This window comes from Lithobates pipiens, unplaced genomic scaffold (assembly GCF_037356315.1).
Source record: "Lithobates pipiens isolate NorthernLeopardFrog02 unplaced genomic scaffold, aLitPip1_a1.2 Scaffold_78, whole genome shotgun sequence".
NCBI classification, from domain to species: domain Eukaryota; kingdom Metazoa; phylum Chordata; class Amphibia; order Anura; family Ranidae; genus Lithobates; species Lithobates pipiens.
Window position 1 is genome coordinate 267,794 of NW_027507901.1, and position 16,842 is coordinate 284,635.

Here is a 16,842-nt window from a genome sequence, read left to right on the forward strand (position 1 = left end):
GATTGTACCCAAATTCGGTGCAATCTGTGCCAACAGCTTGGCCATCCTTACAGTAAGTGTCCAGAGGCTTTACATAACCTGCCAGGATTGGAGGCTGAGCTGCAGAGGCTGGATAAGGAGGATGAGGCCGCTGTAACTGTTGTTGTCCCTCCTGTGTCAGTTCCATCTGTTTCAGGTTCTGTTTCCCCTGGTAATGTGGTCCCTGAGTCTGTCCCTCCTGTGTCTGTTCCATCTGTTTCAGGTTCTGTTTCCCTTGGTAATGTGGTCCCTGAGTCTGTCCCTCCTGTATCAGTTCCATCTGTTGCTTCAGATTCTGTCCCCTCTAGTGATGTGGTCCCTAAGTCTGTCCCCCATGTGGTTGTCCCTATTCCTGCTGTACGTAGGTCCTCCAGACTAGCGGAAGCTGCTGGGGGGGCAGGTTTAGCGGATCTTCCTTCTCAGCCTCCAGTCCCTGTCCCTCGGCAGCGCAAACGTGGTCAGGGGAATGTGGGGGTGCTGGATGGGGGTGGGGCTGATGGAAGGGTGTCCATATCCCATGTCTCACCCTCTGTTGGGGGGGATTCGGATGATGAGGGGTGGGAGACGTTTAGGAGGAAGAAAAAGAAGAAGAGGAAGACAAATAAGGTGTTAATTTCTTCCTCAGAGTCGGACCCAGGAGGGGTTCCTCTTGGTAACCCTTTTTCAGTTTTGTCAGGTGATGGGATGTCTGATTTATCTTTTTCTTTATCATCCATGGATGAGGGGGAGTCACATAGTTTGAAGAGAGCTGTTTCTGGTGATGAGAGTGTGGCAAAGGTTAAGAAACGACTACCCCAATCACCCTGATGGCAGTTCCCACTCCGATAAAGGTGGCGACCATTAATGTCGCCAGCATGAAATCTGCAAGAGCTCGTGATATTGCCTTATTTTTGCTCAGCCAGTTTGATGCCGAGATTTTATTTTTGCAAGAGACCTGGCTCAATACTTTGGCCGATGTCCATCTAGCAAAAAGGGAGTGGAGATGCGGTCCCTCCTTTTGGTCTCTTGCGGCAGAGCCCTGCAGCGGAGTTGCGGTCCTTTTTAAAACCGATATGGTAACGTGCCGGCGGGTAATTGAGGTAGAGATTGGGAGATGCATGGTCTTGGACGTCTCTGTTAGGGGGCAGGACCTGCGCCTGATTAATATCTATGGACCGCAGTCAAGATGGGGCAGGAAATGCCTCCTCACAGAGATCAAGCCCTTCCTTTTTACGTCCCAGCAGGTTGTCTTTGGAGGTGATTTTAACACCATAATTAGGCCTGAAGACAGGAGAGGCTCCATAGACAGGCTGGCGTACGATAGCGTTTTTCTTAGAGATATGGTGAGACAAGCAGGCCTGGTAGATGTGCATATTAAGCACTGCCCTGGCAGCACGGGATTCACATTTCAGAGAGGGAATAGTCAGAGTAGGATAGATAGGTTTTTTTTAAAGGAGAACTCTGCTTTCGCGGCTCCTGAGTTGAGGGCGGTGGAGTTCTCTGACCACTGTATGCTGTCTGTGACTCTGAATGCCTCGGACACTCCACCCAGGGGAAGGGGTACCTGGAAACTGAATTTGGCTCTCCTGGAAGACGTAGAGGTAAGACAATCCTTTGAGGATTTTTTCCAGGCACAGGTTTCTATTCTGGACTTTTGCAGCACTAAGTCAGAGTGGTGGGAGCTTGTGAAACAAAGGGCGATTGGACTTTTCAAGGCCATAAGTAAGAAGAAGCAGCTTGGTATGTACATTGCCTATCAGCATTTGCGGAGGAAGCTTGATCGTCTTGTCTCGTATAGAGGAGATCCAGGGGAGATCTCTGAGGTGAAGTTTCTTCTTAGAAAGTGTCAATACGACCGGCATGCCTCCTTGGTTCTGGAGAGGGATTATGGAAAATATCACTCGCCTGATCCTTACCAGAACTGTAAGCAAGGCATAGCAGTTAAGACGGTCATAGGCCTGAGGGATAGTACGGGTTCCCTGGTGAAGTCCAGATCAGGGATCCTGGAGATCTTCAGATCATATTATGCAGACCTTCTGGGAAGAAAGGACCTTTGTCGGGACAAGATGGAAAGCTTTCTGGATTCTACTCCAGGATTGGGAAATGGTACATTGCCTTTGATGGATTTGACAGAACCAATTTCAGTGGATGAGGTAGTTCATGCTATAGAGAAGCTGGCTACCAAAAAATCGCCTGGGCCAGATGGGTTGACAGCTGAATTTTACAAGTGTTTTAAGTCCATTCTGGCTCCCTTTTTAGCGGAGGTTTATAACAGCTGTCTAGAAGAGGGTTCGCTCCCTCCCTCCATGAGGCAATCCGCTGTGATTCTTCTGTCAAAAGGTAAAGACCCCTCAATGATTGAGAACTGGCGCCCCATCAGTCTTCTCAATGTTGATAGAAAGATCTTGGCGAAGATTCTTTTTTGGCGCTTGTCGTCAGTGGCAGGCGATTTGTTGTCCATTCATCAGCACTGCTCGGTCCAAGGTAGAAGTACCTTTTCAGCGGTTTTAGCTGTCCGGGAGGCTTTGGAACGATGCAGGGCTGCTGGATGGAGAAAGTACTTGCTGGCATTGGATCAGGCGAAGGCTTTTGATAGAGTCAATCACGAGTACCTGTATTTGCTACTTGGTAGATACGGCCTGCAGGGGAGGTTTATAGATTGGCTGAAGACATTATATAAAGGGGCTGAGAGCTTCCCACTGGTTAATGGTTGGGTTGGACGGCCTTTTGAGGTTGGCTCTGGTGTGCGCCAGGGATGTCCTCTGAGCCCCCTGTTATATGTATTCGCAATCGACCCCTTCATAAGAAGGCTAGAGAGTGGATCTTTGTGCGGGGTGCCTTTGGGCATTGCTGGTGTGCCACCTTTGAAGGTCGTGGCCTATGCCGATGATGTGTCTGTTATTGTCTCTGGAACGGAGGAGGCGCAGGAGGTGGTCTCTATGATAGAGCAGTACACGGAGGCTTCTGGTTCTAAAGTCAACCATGAAAAGAGTGAAGTTTTCTGGATGGGTGAGGAAGGTGAAAGCTTCGAACTTCCGGATGCCTTCCCAGAGCCCCAGCAGGAAATTAAAGTGTTGGGCATCAAATTTGGTCCTGGTGACTATGGTCATCGAAATTGGGAAAGCAGGTTGGTGTGTGCCAATGCCAAAGTAGCAAGTTGGAAGAAATGGAAGCTTTCATTGAGGGAGAGGGTTGACTTGATCAAAACGTACCTGGTCCCAATTTTTTTATATGTCAGCTTCGTCTGTATCTTGCCAGTATCTCTCTATGCAAGGGTGTACAGCTGCTTTTTCCAACTGTTATGGGGAAGTAGGCTGAACCTGATCAAACGCAATGTAACTTACCTGTCTAGGCGGGAGGGTGGCCTAGGAATGGTCAACCCAATAGTTTTCTTTTCTCTGCTGTTTTTAAAGTACAATCTTGGTAACATGCTAGCAGAGAACCCGCCGGGATGGGTGGGTATTTTTCAATCTTGTTTTAAGCCTTTTCTGCGATCCTGGGAAGATGGCGGGCCAGTGAAAAGTCTGAGAGTCCGACATGGCAAGCTCCCGGCTTATGTTGCCCCGTGTCTGAAAATACTTCGGCAGTGGCAGGTGACAGTGGAGGATATCAAGTCCCTCCCCAGGAAGCTTCTGGAGAAGAGGATTTTGGGCTCTGCTTTCAGTGTGTCACTGGCCTTAAGGGATTGCCCAGGCTCTGTAATGAGGGAAGGGTTGCGTTTAATCAATTTAGAAAGAATCCCCTTGAAGTTTAGGGATCAAGCCTGGCTCGCCTTCCATGGAAGGCTCTATGTGAGAGGGAACTTGAAGCATCGCCCTGTGGATGATCGGGATTGTCCTAGAGCGGAGTGTGTTGGTAAAGTGGAGTCTATGGACCACTTTTTGCTCCAGTGTCCCTTTAACATAGAGGTGTATAAAAAGGTGGGGAGGGCTCTAGGCATCCCCTTTTTCTATCACATGAGTTATGCGGAGTGGGTGTATGGGGCATTTCCGACTCACTGGGATTTTGATTTGGATACACTGTTTTTAGTTAGTATAGTTGTCCGTTACTTCACATGGAATGCACGGTGCCAGATTACCCTGCGGAAGAAAGTCCTCTCTGTTGAGGTGGTGGTGCACGATATTCTGGGTGAGGTTGGGAAAATTTGGGGTCTTGAGAAGGGCAGGGAGCCTCGGGCAGTCTGGATAAGGGCGTGGAGGAATATCAGACCTGCCTTTGGTGAACTGCCCATCTCTGGGTGAGGAGCTCTTTTCTTTTTCTGGTTCTTTCACTCCCTTAGCTTTTGTTGGTTAATATCTTCTTTTTGAAGAAGGGCTGCATGCATAATGGGTGCGGGATTGTTTCTTAACCTCACAAGTTTGATGTCTGGTGTAATGGTGTGAGTCGTAATAGGATTTATGTTATTGCTGTAAAGTATTTTCTTTTTTTGGTTTGAGAGCAGATTTGCTATATTTATTTTAATTTATGTAAATATGTATATATTTATGTATATTTATATATTGTGATTTTATGCTTAATGATTGCAAGACTTTTAATAAAGAAAAATTGGGAAGAATGTTCCTTACATTGGTGATCAGTGAGAAGAATGTTCCTTACATTGATGATCAGTGAGAAGAATGTTCCTTACATTGGTGATCAGTGAGAAGAATGTTCCTTACATTGGTGATCAGTGAGAAGAATGTTCCTTACATTGGTGATCAGTGAGAAGAATGTTCCTTACATTGGTGATCAGTGGGAAGAATGTTCCTTACATTGGTTATCAGTGAGAAGAATGTTCCTTACATTGGTGATCAGTGAGAAGAATGTTCCTTACATTGGTGATCAGTGGGAAGAATGTTCCTTACATTGGTGATCAGTGAGAAGAATGTTCCTTACATTGGTGATCGGTGGGAAGAATGTTCCTTACATTGGTGATCAGTGGGAAGAATGTTCCTTACATTGGTGATCAGTGGGAAGAATGTTCCTTACATTGGTGATCAGTGAGAAGAATGTTCCTTACATTGGTGGTCAGAGAGAAGAATGTTCCTTACATTGGTGATCAGTGAGAAGAATGTTCCTTACATTGGTGATCAGTGAGAAGAATGTTCCTTACATTGGTGATCAGTGAGAAGAATGTTCCTTACATTGGTGATGAGTGAGAAGAATGTTCCTTACATTGGTGATGAGTGAGAAGAATGTTCCTTACATTGGTGATCAGTGAGAAGAATGTTCCTTACATTGGTGATCAGTGAGAAGAATGTTCCTTACATTGGTGATCAGTGGGAAGAATGTTCCTTACATTGGTGATCAGTGAGAAGAATGTTCCTTACATTGGTGATCAGTGAGAAGAATGTTCCTTACATTGGTGATCAGTGGGAAGAATGTTCCTTACATTGGTGATCAGTGAGAAGAATGTTCCTTACATTGGTGATCAGTGAGAAGAATGTTCCTTACATTGGTGATCAGTGGGAAGAATGTCCCTTATATTGGTGATCAGTGAGAAGAATGTTCCTTACATTGGTGATCAGTGGGAAGAATGTTCCTTACATTGGTGATCGGTGAGAAGAATGTTCCTTACATTGGTGATCGGTGAGAAGAATGTTCCTTACATTGGTGATCGGTGAGAAGAATGTTCCTTACATTGGTGATCAGTGAGAAGAACGTTCCTTACATTGGTGATCAGTGAGAAGAATGTTCCTTACATTGGTGATCAGTGAGAAGAATGTTCCTTACATTGGTGATCAGTGAGAAGAATGTTCCTTACATTGGTGATCAGTGGGAAGAATGTTCCTTACATTGGTGATCAGTGAGAAGAATGTTCCTTACATTGGTGATCAGTGAGAAGAATGTTCCTTACATTGGTGATCAGTGAGAAGAATGTTCCTTACATTGGTGATCAGTGAGAAGAATGTTCCTTACATTGGTGATCAGTGAGAAGAATGTTCCTTACATTGGTGATCAGTGAGAAGAATGTTCCTTACATTGGTGATCAGTGAGAAGAATGTTCCTTACATTGGTGATCAGTGAGAAGAATGTTCCTTACATTGGTGATCAGTGAGAAGAATGTTCCTTACATTGGTGATCAGTGAGAAGAATGTTCCTTACATTGGTGATCAGTGAGAAGAATGTTCCTTACATTGGTGATCAGTGAGAAGAATGTTCCTTACATTGGTGATCAGTGAGAAGAATGTTCCTTACATTGGTGATCAGTGAGAAGAATGTTCCTTACATTGGTGATCGGTGGGAAGAATGTTCCTTACATTGGTGATCAGTGGGAAGAATGTTCCTTACATTGGTGATCGGTGGTCAGTGGAAGGATGTAGATCAGGGGTCTCCAAGCCTTCTAAACAAAAGGCCATTTTTTTGTCTTTCAGACTTTATGGGGGCTGGACTGTGTCCAATGGTAGTGGAAATTTTCCTTACATCAGTGGGAGTAAACATCACCACAATAGTGCCCCAGCATTGGTATCAGTGGGAGGAATAGTGCCCCATTGTTGGTGTCAGTGGGAGAAATGGCACCCCATTGTTGATATCATTTGGTAGAGTAGTGTCTCCTATCAGTGGGAGGCATAGAACCCCAAGGGCAAATAAAGGGCCGCATCTGGCCCCCGGGCCACAGTTTGGAGACCACTGATCTAGATGATGCTAGACGTCCTCCGGCCAGGAAATGTGGTCGGGCTCTATATGACTTGCTGCAGCATCTGTGAGAAGCTCGCAGTGTGCATTTAAATCACAGTAAGCCATTTCGGGCCAGGAGAGGAGTCGGTACAACTGTGCAAGACTGAAGGGAAGGCCGGAGGGAGGATTTAAACTGGCCGTACTTAGAGATTGCTGAACAATGTGAACGTTTTCAGCAGAATGACAAGCTGACCTTGCTGTGTGTGGGGCATGAAGGACCATATTATTATATTTCCGTGTTGTTCCATCTAGTAGACGCAATGAGGACTTTGCACAACATATAACAATATTAATATTAATGACGTATACAAAGTTGATCTCCCAGGGGTATAATATTATATACCTCCGTGTTCCACCATCTTGAATCTGTGTGTCTTCTCCATTCCCACCTACAGTGCTATGGATGGGATGGGGTTAAGGGGCAGAAAGTGTTGTTGCTCCACCCCTGTGCAATGTAGGATTGGCCGGGTTATGTATCCATGTGAACTAATCCACCAATCTGATAAGCCTACCTTGTAGAGGAATTACAATGTTAGTCAACAATGAAAACTAATAAGGACAGCCCAGATCAGAAAAGTGACCTTCTATAATGTTCAATCATCTCACAATCACACATACAGGCACATGCCATTAAATAAAAAGTGACATCTGTGCAGAGGAAGTGAATACATGGAAGCCCCATCTCGGTGGGCCAAGCGGCAGGACGGTGCGAGGGATCGCGGTTCTCCTGGACCACGGTGAGGGTGAGGAGCTTCTGGTGAACGTGGAGCACCTACCACCAGTGGCTGGATGGTTCAGCTCAGTTGTCCTGCATGCATTTGCCCAGCAACTGCACCCTCAGACCCCATCGCACTGCCCCCCCACCATGTGGAAGAATTCATAATTATGGGGGAAAAGGATGGTGAGAGAGATGCGGAATTCAGGAGCAACCTGTCAGACCTGTGAGATGGCTAGAGGTGTATGTCTCATGGCCACTGTTTGGCCGCCATCTTTGATTCACCAGCCAAACCATTTACTTGGCTTCTCAGGTCTGGCAACGTTGACCTTGAATGTCACAACTCTGGTGGACGTGTCTGACATACGATTCATCAATGTGACCCATGAAAGCCTCCTTGTCTGCACGTTGCCCATCAGATGCCAATGCGGAGCCCATGAAGAGCAGAATATAATGCACACAATAGTTCTTGGTCCATAATGAGGTAATACTGATCTTCCAGCCGTTGTCCCCGGCCAGAGTGAAGGCAGTTTGTGACATGAACCGTCTGTCTCCAGTCACAGCCGTCCCACAGATTGGTACTCGTCCAACCTCCGGTCCCCCCGTGTCAACTGGTGCAGATGCTGTTTATAGACACAGATCCAGGGTCTACCAGACCCAGTTCCTCCTGCTCATTAACGCACAACTGGTACCCACAGCCCTTTCTCCGCGCCAGGGGCGCTACTCTCCCATTTGGTTTGGCACGTGGTGGTAGTAGGAAGCCAACGCTGCCGGCAATCAGCATGTGCCAGATGCTGTGGATGTAAAAGTAGTTTTCCTCCGTCTCAACGAAGGCGTAGAGGGCCACGGCAGAACTGGCGATGAGGGTTCCTGGGCAGAGGTAGAAGAGCCATCTCTTCCATGTTGGGGGGTAACAGTGGCGCCTCCGGATCGTTCTGAATGTCTGACAATAGAAAGAACATGCATTATACATGACATACACAATACCGGAGCAGCTGTGACATCATATACCCTGCACTGTACTGTACCCTGCATATGTGACATCATATACCCTGCACTGTACTGTACCCTGCATATGTGACATCATATACCCTGCACTGCACTGTACCCTGCATAAGTGACATCATATACCCTGCACTGTACTGTACCCTGCATATGTGACATCATATACCCTGCACTGCACTGTACCCTGGATATGTGACATCATATACCCTGCACTGCACTGTACCCTGGATATGTGACATCATATACCCTGCACTGTACTGTGCCCCGAGGAACCCTACATGCCCCTCCACCAGCTCCTATAGGCTCACACAAACCCCTCCCTTTGTGCTTCTCACTGCCATGTCCCAGATTCTGTTCTCATCCTGTCCTGCTAAATTGCTCACCTACCTTTCATCAATAGCCAAGGAGGTCCTGATACCTCTATATAGATCTCCATATCACTAGAGGGGTCACCAGCAGGAGGAAGGAGGTCCTGATTCCTCTATATAGATCTTTATATCACTAGAGGGGTCACCAGCAGGAGGAAGGAGGTCCTGATTCCTCTATATAGATCTTTATATCACTAGAGGGGTCACCAGCAGGAGGAAGGGGGTCCTGATTCCTCTATATAGATCTTTATATCACTAGAGGAGTCACCAGCAGGAGGAAGGAGGTCCTGATCCCTCTATATAGATCTTTATATCACTAGAGGGGTCACCGGCAGGAGGAAGGAGGTCCCGATTCCTCTATATAGATCTTTATATCACTAGAGGGGTCACCAGCAGGAGGAAGGAGGTCCTGATCCCTCTATATAGATCTTTATATCACTAGAGGGGTCACCGGCAGGAGGAAGGAGGTCCCGATTCCTCTATATAGATCTTTATATCACTAGAGGGGTCACCAGCAGGAGGAAGGGGGTCCTGATTCCTCTATATAGATCTTTATATCACTAGAGGGGTCACCAGCAGGAGGAAGGAGGTCCCGATTCCTCTATATAGATCTTTATATCACTAGAGGGGTCACCAGCAGGAGGAAGGAGGACCTGATCCCTCTATATAGATCTTTATATCACTAGAGGGGTCACCAGCGGGAGGAAGGAGGTCCTGATTCCTCTATATAGATATTTATATCACTAGAGGGGTCACCAGCGGGAGGAAGGAGGTCCTGATTCCTCTATATAGATCTCTATATCACTAGAGGGGTCACCAGCAGGAGGAAGGAGGTCCTGATCCCTCTATATAGATCTTTATATCACTAGAGGGATCACCATTAGGAGGAAGGAGGTCCTGATTCCTCTATATAGATCTTTATATCACTAGAGGGGTCACCAGCAGGAGGAAGGAGGTCCTGATTCCTCTATATAGATCTTTATATCACTAGAGGGGTCACCAGCGGGAGGAAGGAGGTCCAGATTCCTCTATATAGATCTTTATATCACTAGAGGGGTCACCAGCAGGAGGAAGGAGGTCCTGATTCCTCTATATAGATCTTTATATCACTAGAGGGATCACCACGGACTGCCAATAAAGTGAGTGCTCACCACATTTTTCCCACATTTTGTAGAGGTAACTGTGATCGAAGGACGCTTTGGTCGCTGTGTCTCTCTCTCTCTCTCTCTCACAATGTGAGTGATACTGTACAGAGAATAAAAGAAGGTACATTGAAGACATCAGCGATCAGACATTGCCTTCACTTTACCTTCTGTTATCCTCTATTCAGTATCACCTACCACGGTGTCCTGCATTTAACCACTGCCCGCCCCCCGTATGTTTATGGACGCCCTCGGACGGGAACTGTGATATCTCGGTCCATGTTGCAGCTGTAGCAATGATTGAGATAGCATTTTTTTTTTATCCTGAGGGATTCTGCACAAGAACAACAACAAGCCGCTGGATTACATTTACAAGTGCTAGAAGGGAAAAGCAAAACCGCCACCGCCACGCCCACCACGCCCGCGATGCGGCCTTTATCGGGCTTTCCTATGTGCAATCGGAGAGCCCGGAAAGGGTGTGACCAGCAGCATCCAGCTCTAGGCAGACAGTGAGGGGAACGGATGTTGTTCCCCCCCCCCCACTAGACACGTGCAATTCATTTCAGTCCGAATACAAATTCGGACAAATTTTTGGTTATTTGGATGTACCTGATTCTCCGAAATTAAATAGTAACTAATTTAGTTTGAAACCTATTAAAATTTGTTTTGTTTATTCGTTTTCTAACGAATTTGAACTTTTCAGGACTATTAGAAGTCAGATCGGTCGAAAAACAGTTGATCAATTCGAGTTTTTCCCCACTGACAGATGAATGTAAAAAAAAAAAAAAAAAAAAAAAAAAAAAAAAAATTCTGGCAGTTGAAAATAGAATAATAGAAACAATAACAGAATAATCTCGACCAATCCAAATTCTAATCGTTCTGAAAATGTTGCAATTCGCTATAAAAAGAATGAACGAAATTCATTTTATTCGATTTCAACAAAATTTGTTACTATTTCATTCGGAGATTCGGATACATCCAAATCTCCGAATAACCCAAAAAATTTGTCCGGATTTGTATTCGGACCAAAACGAATTGCACATGTCTAGTGGGAAGAACAAGATTAATAGACCAAAAACTAATTTTCAACTAAATATAAAATGAAAACAAATTCTGAAAACAAATTCTGAAAACAAATTAAAACCAAATTCCATAACGAAACAAAATTCTAAGTAATTTTCTAGCAAAAACAAAAACAAAAAAAACATGCTTTTTTTTACATGTAGGAGAGGAGTGCCAGAATTGGCCCCGGACTGGAAGAGGACAAGCTGGCAGGAGGAGAGAGTTCACCTGAGCAGGATGCCGCTGGTCTTTCATTGTCCACTCATAAGCCATTTATGTGATGGACCAACACAAAGTGACACATATGAAGTGGAAGGAAAATGATAAATGATACAAATAAATGTGAAAAGTATGGGGAAGGGGCATTTGTATGGCGCCCCCCGGAGTCACAACTTTGTAGAACCCCCTTTCTCTACAAGTCTTTTTGGGGGTGTCTCTACCAGCTTTGCACATCTAGAGAGGAACATTTCTGCCCATTCTTCTTCTTTGTAAAATATCTCAAGCTCTGTCAGATTGGATGGAGAGCCTCTGTGATCAGCAATTTTCAAGTCTGGCCACAGATTCTCAATGGGATTTAGGTCTGGACTGTGACTGGGCCATTCTAACACATGAATATGCTTTGATGTAAACCATTCCATTGTAGCTCTGGCTGGATGTTTCGGGTCGTTGTCCTGCTGGAAGGTGAACCTCCGCCCCGGTCTCAAGTCTTTTGAAGACTCCAAAAGGTTTTCTTCTAAGATTGTCCTGTATTTGGCTCCATCCATCTTCCCATCAACTCTGACCAGCTTCCCTGTCCCTGCTGAAGAAAACCATCCCCACCACATGATGCTGCCACCACCATGTCTCACAGTGGGGATGGTGTGTTCAGGGGGATGGGCGGTGTTAGTTTTCCCCACACATAGAGTTTTGCTTTTAGGCCATAAAGTAGAATTTTGGTCTCCTCTGACCAGATCACCTTCTTCCACATGTTTGCTGCCCCCTCCCCCACATGGCTTCTCACAAACTACAAACAGGACTTCTTATGACTTTCTTTCTCCAATGTCTTTCTTCTTGTCACTCTTCCATAAAGGGCAGATTTGTGGAGAGACGACTAATAGTTGTCCTGTGGACAGATTCTCCCCCCTGAGCTGTGGATCTCTGCAGCTCCTCCAGAGTTACCATGGACCTCTTGGCTCTTCTCTGATGAATGCTCTCCTTGCCCGGCCCGGTCAGTTTAGGTGGACGGCCATGTCTTGGTAGGTTTGCAGTTGTGCCCATACTCTTTCCATTTTCCGATGATGGATTGAACAGAGCTCCGTGAGATGATCAAAGCTTGGGAAATGTTTTTATAACCTAACCCTGCTTTATACTTCTCCACAACTTTATCCCTGACCTGTCTGGTGTGTTCCTTGGCCTTCATGATGCTGTTTGTTCACTAAGGTTCTCTAACAAACCTCAGAGGGCTTCACAGAACAGCTGTATTTATACTGAGATTAAATTACACACAAGTGAATGGAACTATTTACACGGCCCCCCTTATGGCTGATCAGGCCATAGACACAGAGACGGTCCTCCAATCACACCGTAGACAGATCTGCTGCATGTGACCCTATCATAGACATTCACATACCCAGGCGATGGCCATGATCCCCACAGCGAACAGACTGGGCCCCAACAGGTTCCACAAGCCGTGACGATCCAGCTGAAGAGCCATGGAAAGCAACATCGCCCCCAGCAGGTACAAAACCTAAGAGACGAGAGAAGAGACTGTCAGAGAAATGGTGAATGTCACCCCTGTCTGGATTGTATGTGCTGGCACCCACCAGTACCCCAGAGAGGTACAGAAACACATTATAGAAAGGAGGGGTTCAGTGAGCCCCCTGCAGGTACATAGACATAATACAGGGAGGAGGGGTACAGTGAGCCCCCTGCAGGTACAGAAACACATTACAGGGAGGAGGGGTGCAGTGAGCCCCCTGCAGGTACACAGACATATTACAGGGAAGAGGGATGCAGCAAGCCCCCTGCAGGTACACAGGCACATTACAGGGAGAGGTGCAGTGAGCCCCCTGCAGGTACACAGACATATTACAGGAATGAGGTGTGCAGTGAGCCCCCTGCAGGTACATAGACATATTACAGGGAGGAGGGGTGCAGTGAGCCCCCTGCAGGTACACAGACATATTACAGGGAGAGGTGCAGTGAGCCCCCTGTGGGTACATAGACATATTACAGGGAGAAGTTGTGCAGCAAGCCCCCTGCAGATACACAGGCACATTACAGGGAGGAGGGGTGCAGTGAGCCCCCTGCAGGGACACAGATATGTTACAGGAAGGAGGGGTGCAGTGAGCCCCCTACAGGTACACAGAGATATCAAAGTGAGGAGTGAAACAATGAGCCCCCTGCATATTCATTTACCCATAAGAGGGAAGAGGGGTGCAGTGAGCCCCCTGTAGGTACATAGACACATTACAGGAAGGGTTACAGTGAGCCCCCTGCAGGTACATAGACACATTACAGGGAGGGTTGCAGTGAGCCCCCTGCAAGTACATAGACACATTACAGGGAGGGTTGCAGTGAGCCCCCTGCAGGTACATAGACACATTACAGGGAGGGTTACAGTGAGCCCCCTGCAGGTACATAGACACATTACAGGGAGGGTTACAGTGAGCCCCCTGCAGGTACATAGACACATTACAGGGAGGGTTGCAGTGAGCCCCCTGCAGGTACACAGACATATTACAGGGAGGAGGGGTGCAGTGAGACCCCTGTGGGTGCAGAAATATTTTACAAAAAAGCAGGATGCAGTGTTCCTCCTGCAAGTACAGGAATAGGTAACAGAAAGGAGAAGTGCAGTGCTCCCCTTGCAGGTACAAAGAAATATTACAGGAATGAGGGGTTCAGCGCTCCCCTTGCAGGTACAAGGACATATCACAGGAATGAGGTGTGCAGCGCTCCCTGCAGGCACAGCAAAATATTACAAATAGGAGGGTAGTAGTGCCCCCCCTGCAGGTTCAGAGACATATTACAGGAAGGAGATGTGCAGTGCTCCCTGCAGGCACAGCAAAATATTACCAATAGGAGGGTAGTAGTGCCCCCCCTGCAGGTTCAGAGACATATTACAGGAAGGAGATGTGCAGTGCTCCCTGCAGGCACATCAAAATATTACAAATAGGAGGGTAGTAGTGCCCCCCCTGCAGGTTCAGAGACATATTACAGGAAGGAGATGTGCAGTGCTCCCTGCAGGCACAGCAAAATATTACAAATAGGAGGGTAGTAGTGCCCCCCCTGCAGGTTCAGAGACATATTACAGGAAGGAGATGTGCAGTGCTCCCCCTTTAGGAATCTTCTTACCTGTTTGATGATTGGTTGCAGTCTGGCCATGCTGATTACTGTCACCCACACAGACATGAGAGAGCCGAGGAAATCGCAGAACTGCAGCACGTCATACTCCATGATACAGAAGACCACGATTCCAGGCTGGTCACAGGCGTGATAGAACTGCAGGGAAGAGATCACATGGTGTGACACATACATCTACACCGAACACACCATACCGGAGAATAAACAGGACCAGATCTGCTGATTATTGGGATTCTTCTCTAATAGGACAAATCTTCATTTATATATTAACAAGAGCCTAAAACTTACGCAGCCTAAAGATTGGATGATTGGCCAGGGACAGCGAACACTCACCGTGGAGAAGAACATTGTGAAGATGTAGACGGAGGCTTCCAGGAGGTAGTGACCCCGGAGGGCGATGAGGACAGGCGGAAGGAACATCAGGTTGCTGAGACACAGGAGGAGGGTGGACAGGAGCTGGAAGCCGTATGTGAAGGCCTGACTGTTATCCGTACATCCCCATCCACTCCACCCTGAGAGAGACCACAGAGAGGTCAGACATGGAAATATCTGGGACATCATCCAATCGTATACAGAGCTTTGACATCACACTCAAGGACTGCCATCTGAATTCACTCATAGTATACCGAACTGTGACATCACACTCAAGGACTGCCATCTGTATCCACTCATAGTATACCGAACTGTGACATCACACTCAAGGACTGCCATCTGAATTCACTCATAGTATACCGAACTGTGACATCACACTCAAGGACTGCCATCTGAATTCACTCATAGTATACCGAACTGTGACATCACACCCAGGGACCGTCATCCTATTCAACCCAAAATTTATTGTACTTTCTTGATCATACATCACGGGACACAGGAGCTTCATTACATAGTGGGTTATATAGGCACCTCTGGTGATTGGACACTGGTTGACCCAATTAAAGAGAATTCCTCCCCTATATAATCCCTACCATTAGGGAGGCACCTCAGTTTTTTCGCCAGTGTCTGGTCGATGGTCACGTAAAACTTAGCTCTATGCGGGTCCCGGCGAGGGCCGAAGGGCTACAACAAACCGGATCCATACCTCGGGCCGATAATTGACTCCCAAGATGGTATGGTACCCGGGCCTCGTCTGCCGAAGACACGAGGTTTTGCCTGTAAGTCCTCTCCATTGGAAGACTGGACTCTGGGACAACCAGACTTGGGGTACTGTTTACTCAGAGCGCCCGTAAGTTTCTGGCAGAGTTTTTTACAAGGCCCAGGTAGGAGGATCTTTTCGTAAGAACCCCAGATACGCCTGAAGGTTGGCTAACAATACCCGCCGTGATGGGTGAAGGCTGGAATTGGTCTGAAATCAGCAATTCCTGCGGCGGGGAACAGGTATGGGAAGTCATCCTATATATTTATTTATATGAATGGATTTCTTCATTGTGAGTAGTTGTATGTCTTACCTGGTTTCCACCACTTGAGGGAGTAAGAGCAAGCCTGATGCATACTTACATGCCTTTCAAACAAACACGCTCAGTGAAATGCCTGGTCCTCCCAGCTATTCACGTTTCCTTGCAGTCCCTGCCACAATAAAAGTAAAAAAGGGGTCCCACGCAGATCGGGGGGTCCCAGGTCACCCTTTTGGGTTCCCCTTCCCCCCCCCCGGATCCCGCGGTCCTCGTGCACGCGTGCGGGCGCGTGCACGCGCGCCGGGCGCGCTCCCGGCCTAATAGGGAAAGGGGGGGGGGGGTGTGGTTGCCAGCTGTGCACAATCAAGTGCTCCAGACTGTAATGCAGGCGCCAAAACGGCCGTTTTTAAAAGCCCAGAGCGTCAGGGGACTGTAAGGTGAGACACAGGAGCTGTGGGCTGTAAGCATCCGTGGGATTGGATCCAGGCGAACCTTAAGACACCTACTCGGCATCATATTGTGCAGTTAAGCTTATATTGATTTATTGTGAGACTTTAAGCACAACAAAGTGATTGCATTTTACACTAGTAACTCTGCTTTGTAGCTCAGTACTATGTCTCCTCGTAAGAGGGTTTCAGGGGCAGGTAATAAAAGCACTGGCAGATCACCGCCTAGGTCCAGGGGTTCCAAAAGTGCATGCAGATTACCATCCCCCTCTGCAAGAGTGGAGCCTGCATCTCAAGACGAGTCAGTGCCCCTTTCAGGCTTTGCAGCCTCTCCTAATGTCGCAGCCCCGGTCTATGTCACTGAGGACTCCCTTAGGGCTTCATTGGAGAGTTTTGAAGGGAGGATAATGAATTTTATTTCTGCCTCCCTAAAAGATAGCAGAAAAAGGGGTAGATCCCCTCCCTCTGCTGAAATCCCTCTCTCAGACAGCTGCTCTGAAAATGAGGAGAGATCCCTATCTTTGGAAAGGGATCACGAGCAGTCGGATCAGTCAGAGGATGAGGAGTTAGTCCCCTCCTCCCAGGCACTCAGAAAGCAGGTGCAGTATTACACTGAATTGGTGCGTACCACGTTCAGAATGCCGGCTGCTGAAGTCGCTACATCCTCTGTCTCTTCCCTGGGAGTCAGGAAAGCCCCACAGACTGCTTGTTCCTTCC

The 16,842-nt window shown here is 47.2% G+C and overlaps 1 protein-coding gene across 1 annotated transcript in view; it reads right to left on the bottom strand.

Moving 5' to 3' along the window:
* Nucleotides 1-7,224: 7,224 nt before the first annotated feature.
* The window catches only part of LOC143959503 (transmembrane protein 8B-like), a 51,863-nt gene continuing 42,245 nt past the window's right edge, over nucleotides 7,225-16,842 (bottom strand). Inside the window, exons 10-13 of the mRNA XM_077468181.1 lie at nucleotides 14,622-14,800; nucleotides 14,280-14,426; nucleotides 12,556-12,672; nucleotides 7,225-8,312 (exon numbers count right to left, since the gene is read on the bottom strand). Coding sequence (XP_077324307.1) covers nucleotides 7,977-8,312; nucleotides 12,556-12,672; nucleotides 14,280-14,426; nucleotides 14,622-14,800 — 779 coding nt within the window. The 3' untranslated portion in view covers nucleotides 7,225-7,976. The remainder of the gene's footprint in view (nucleotides 8,313-12,555; nucleotides 12,673-14,279; nucleotides 14,427-14,621; nucleotides 14,801-16,842) is intronic.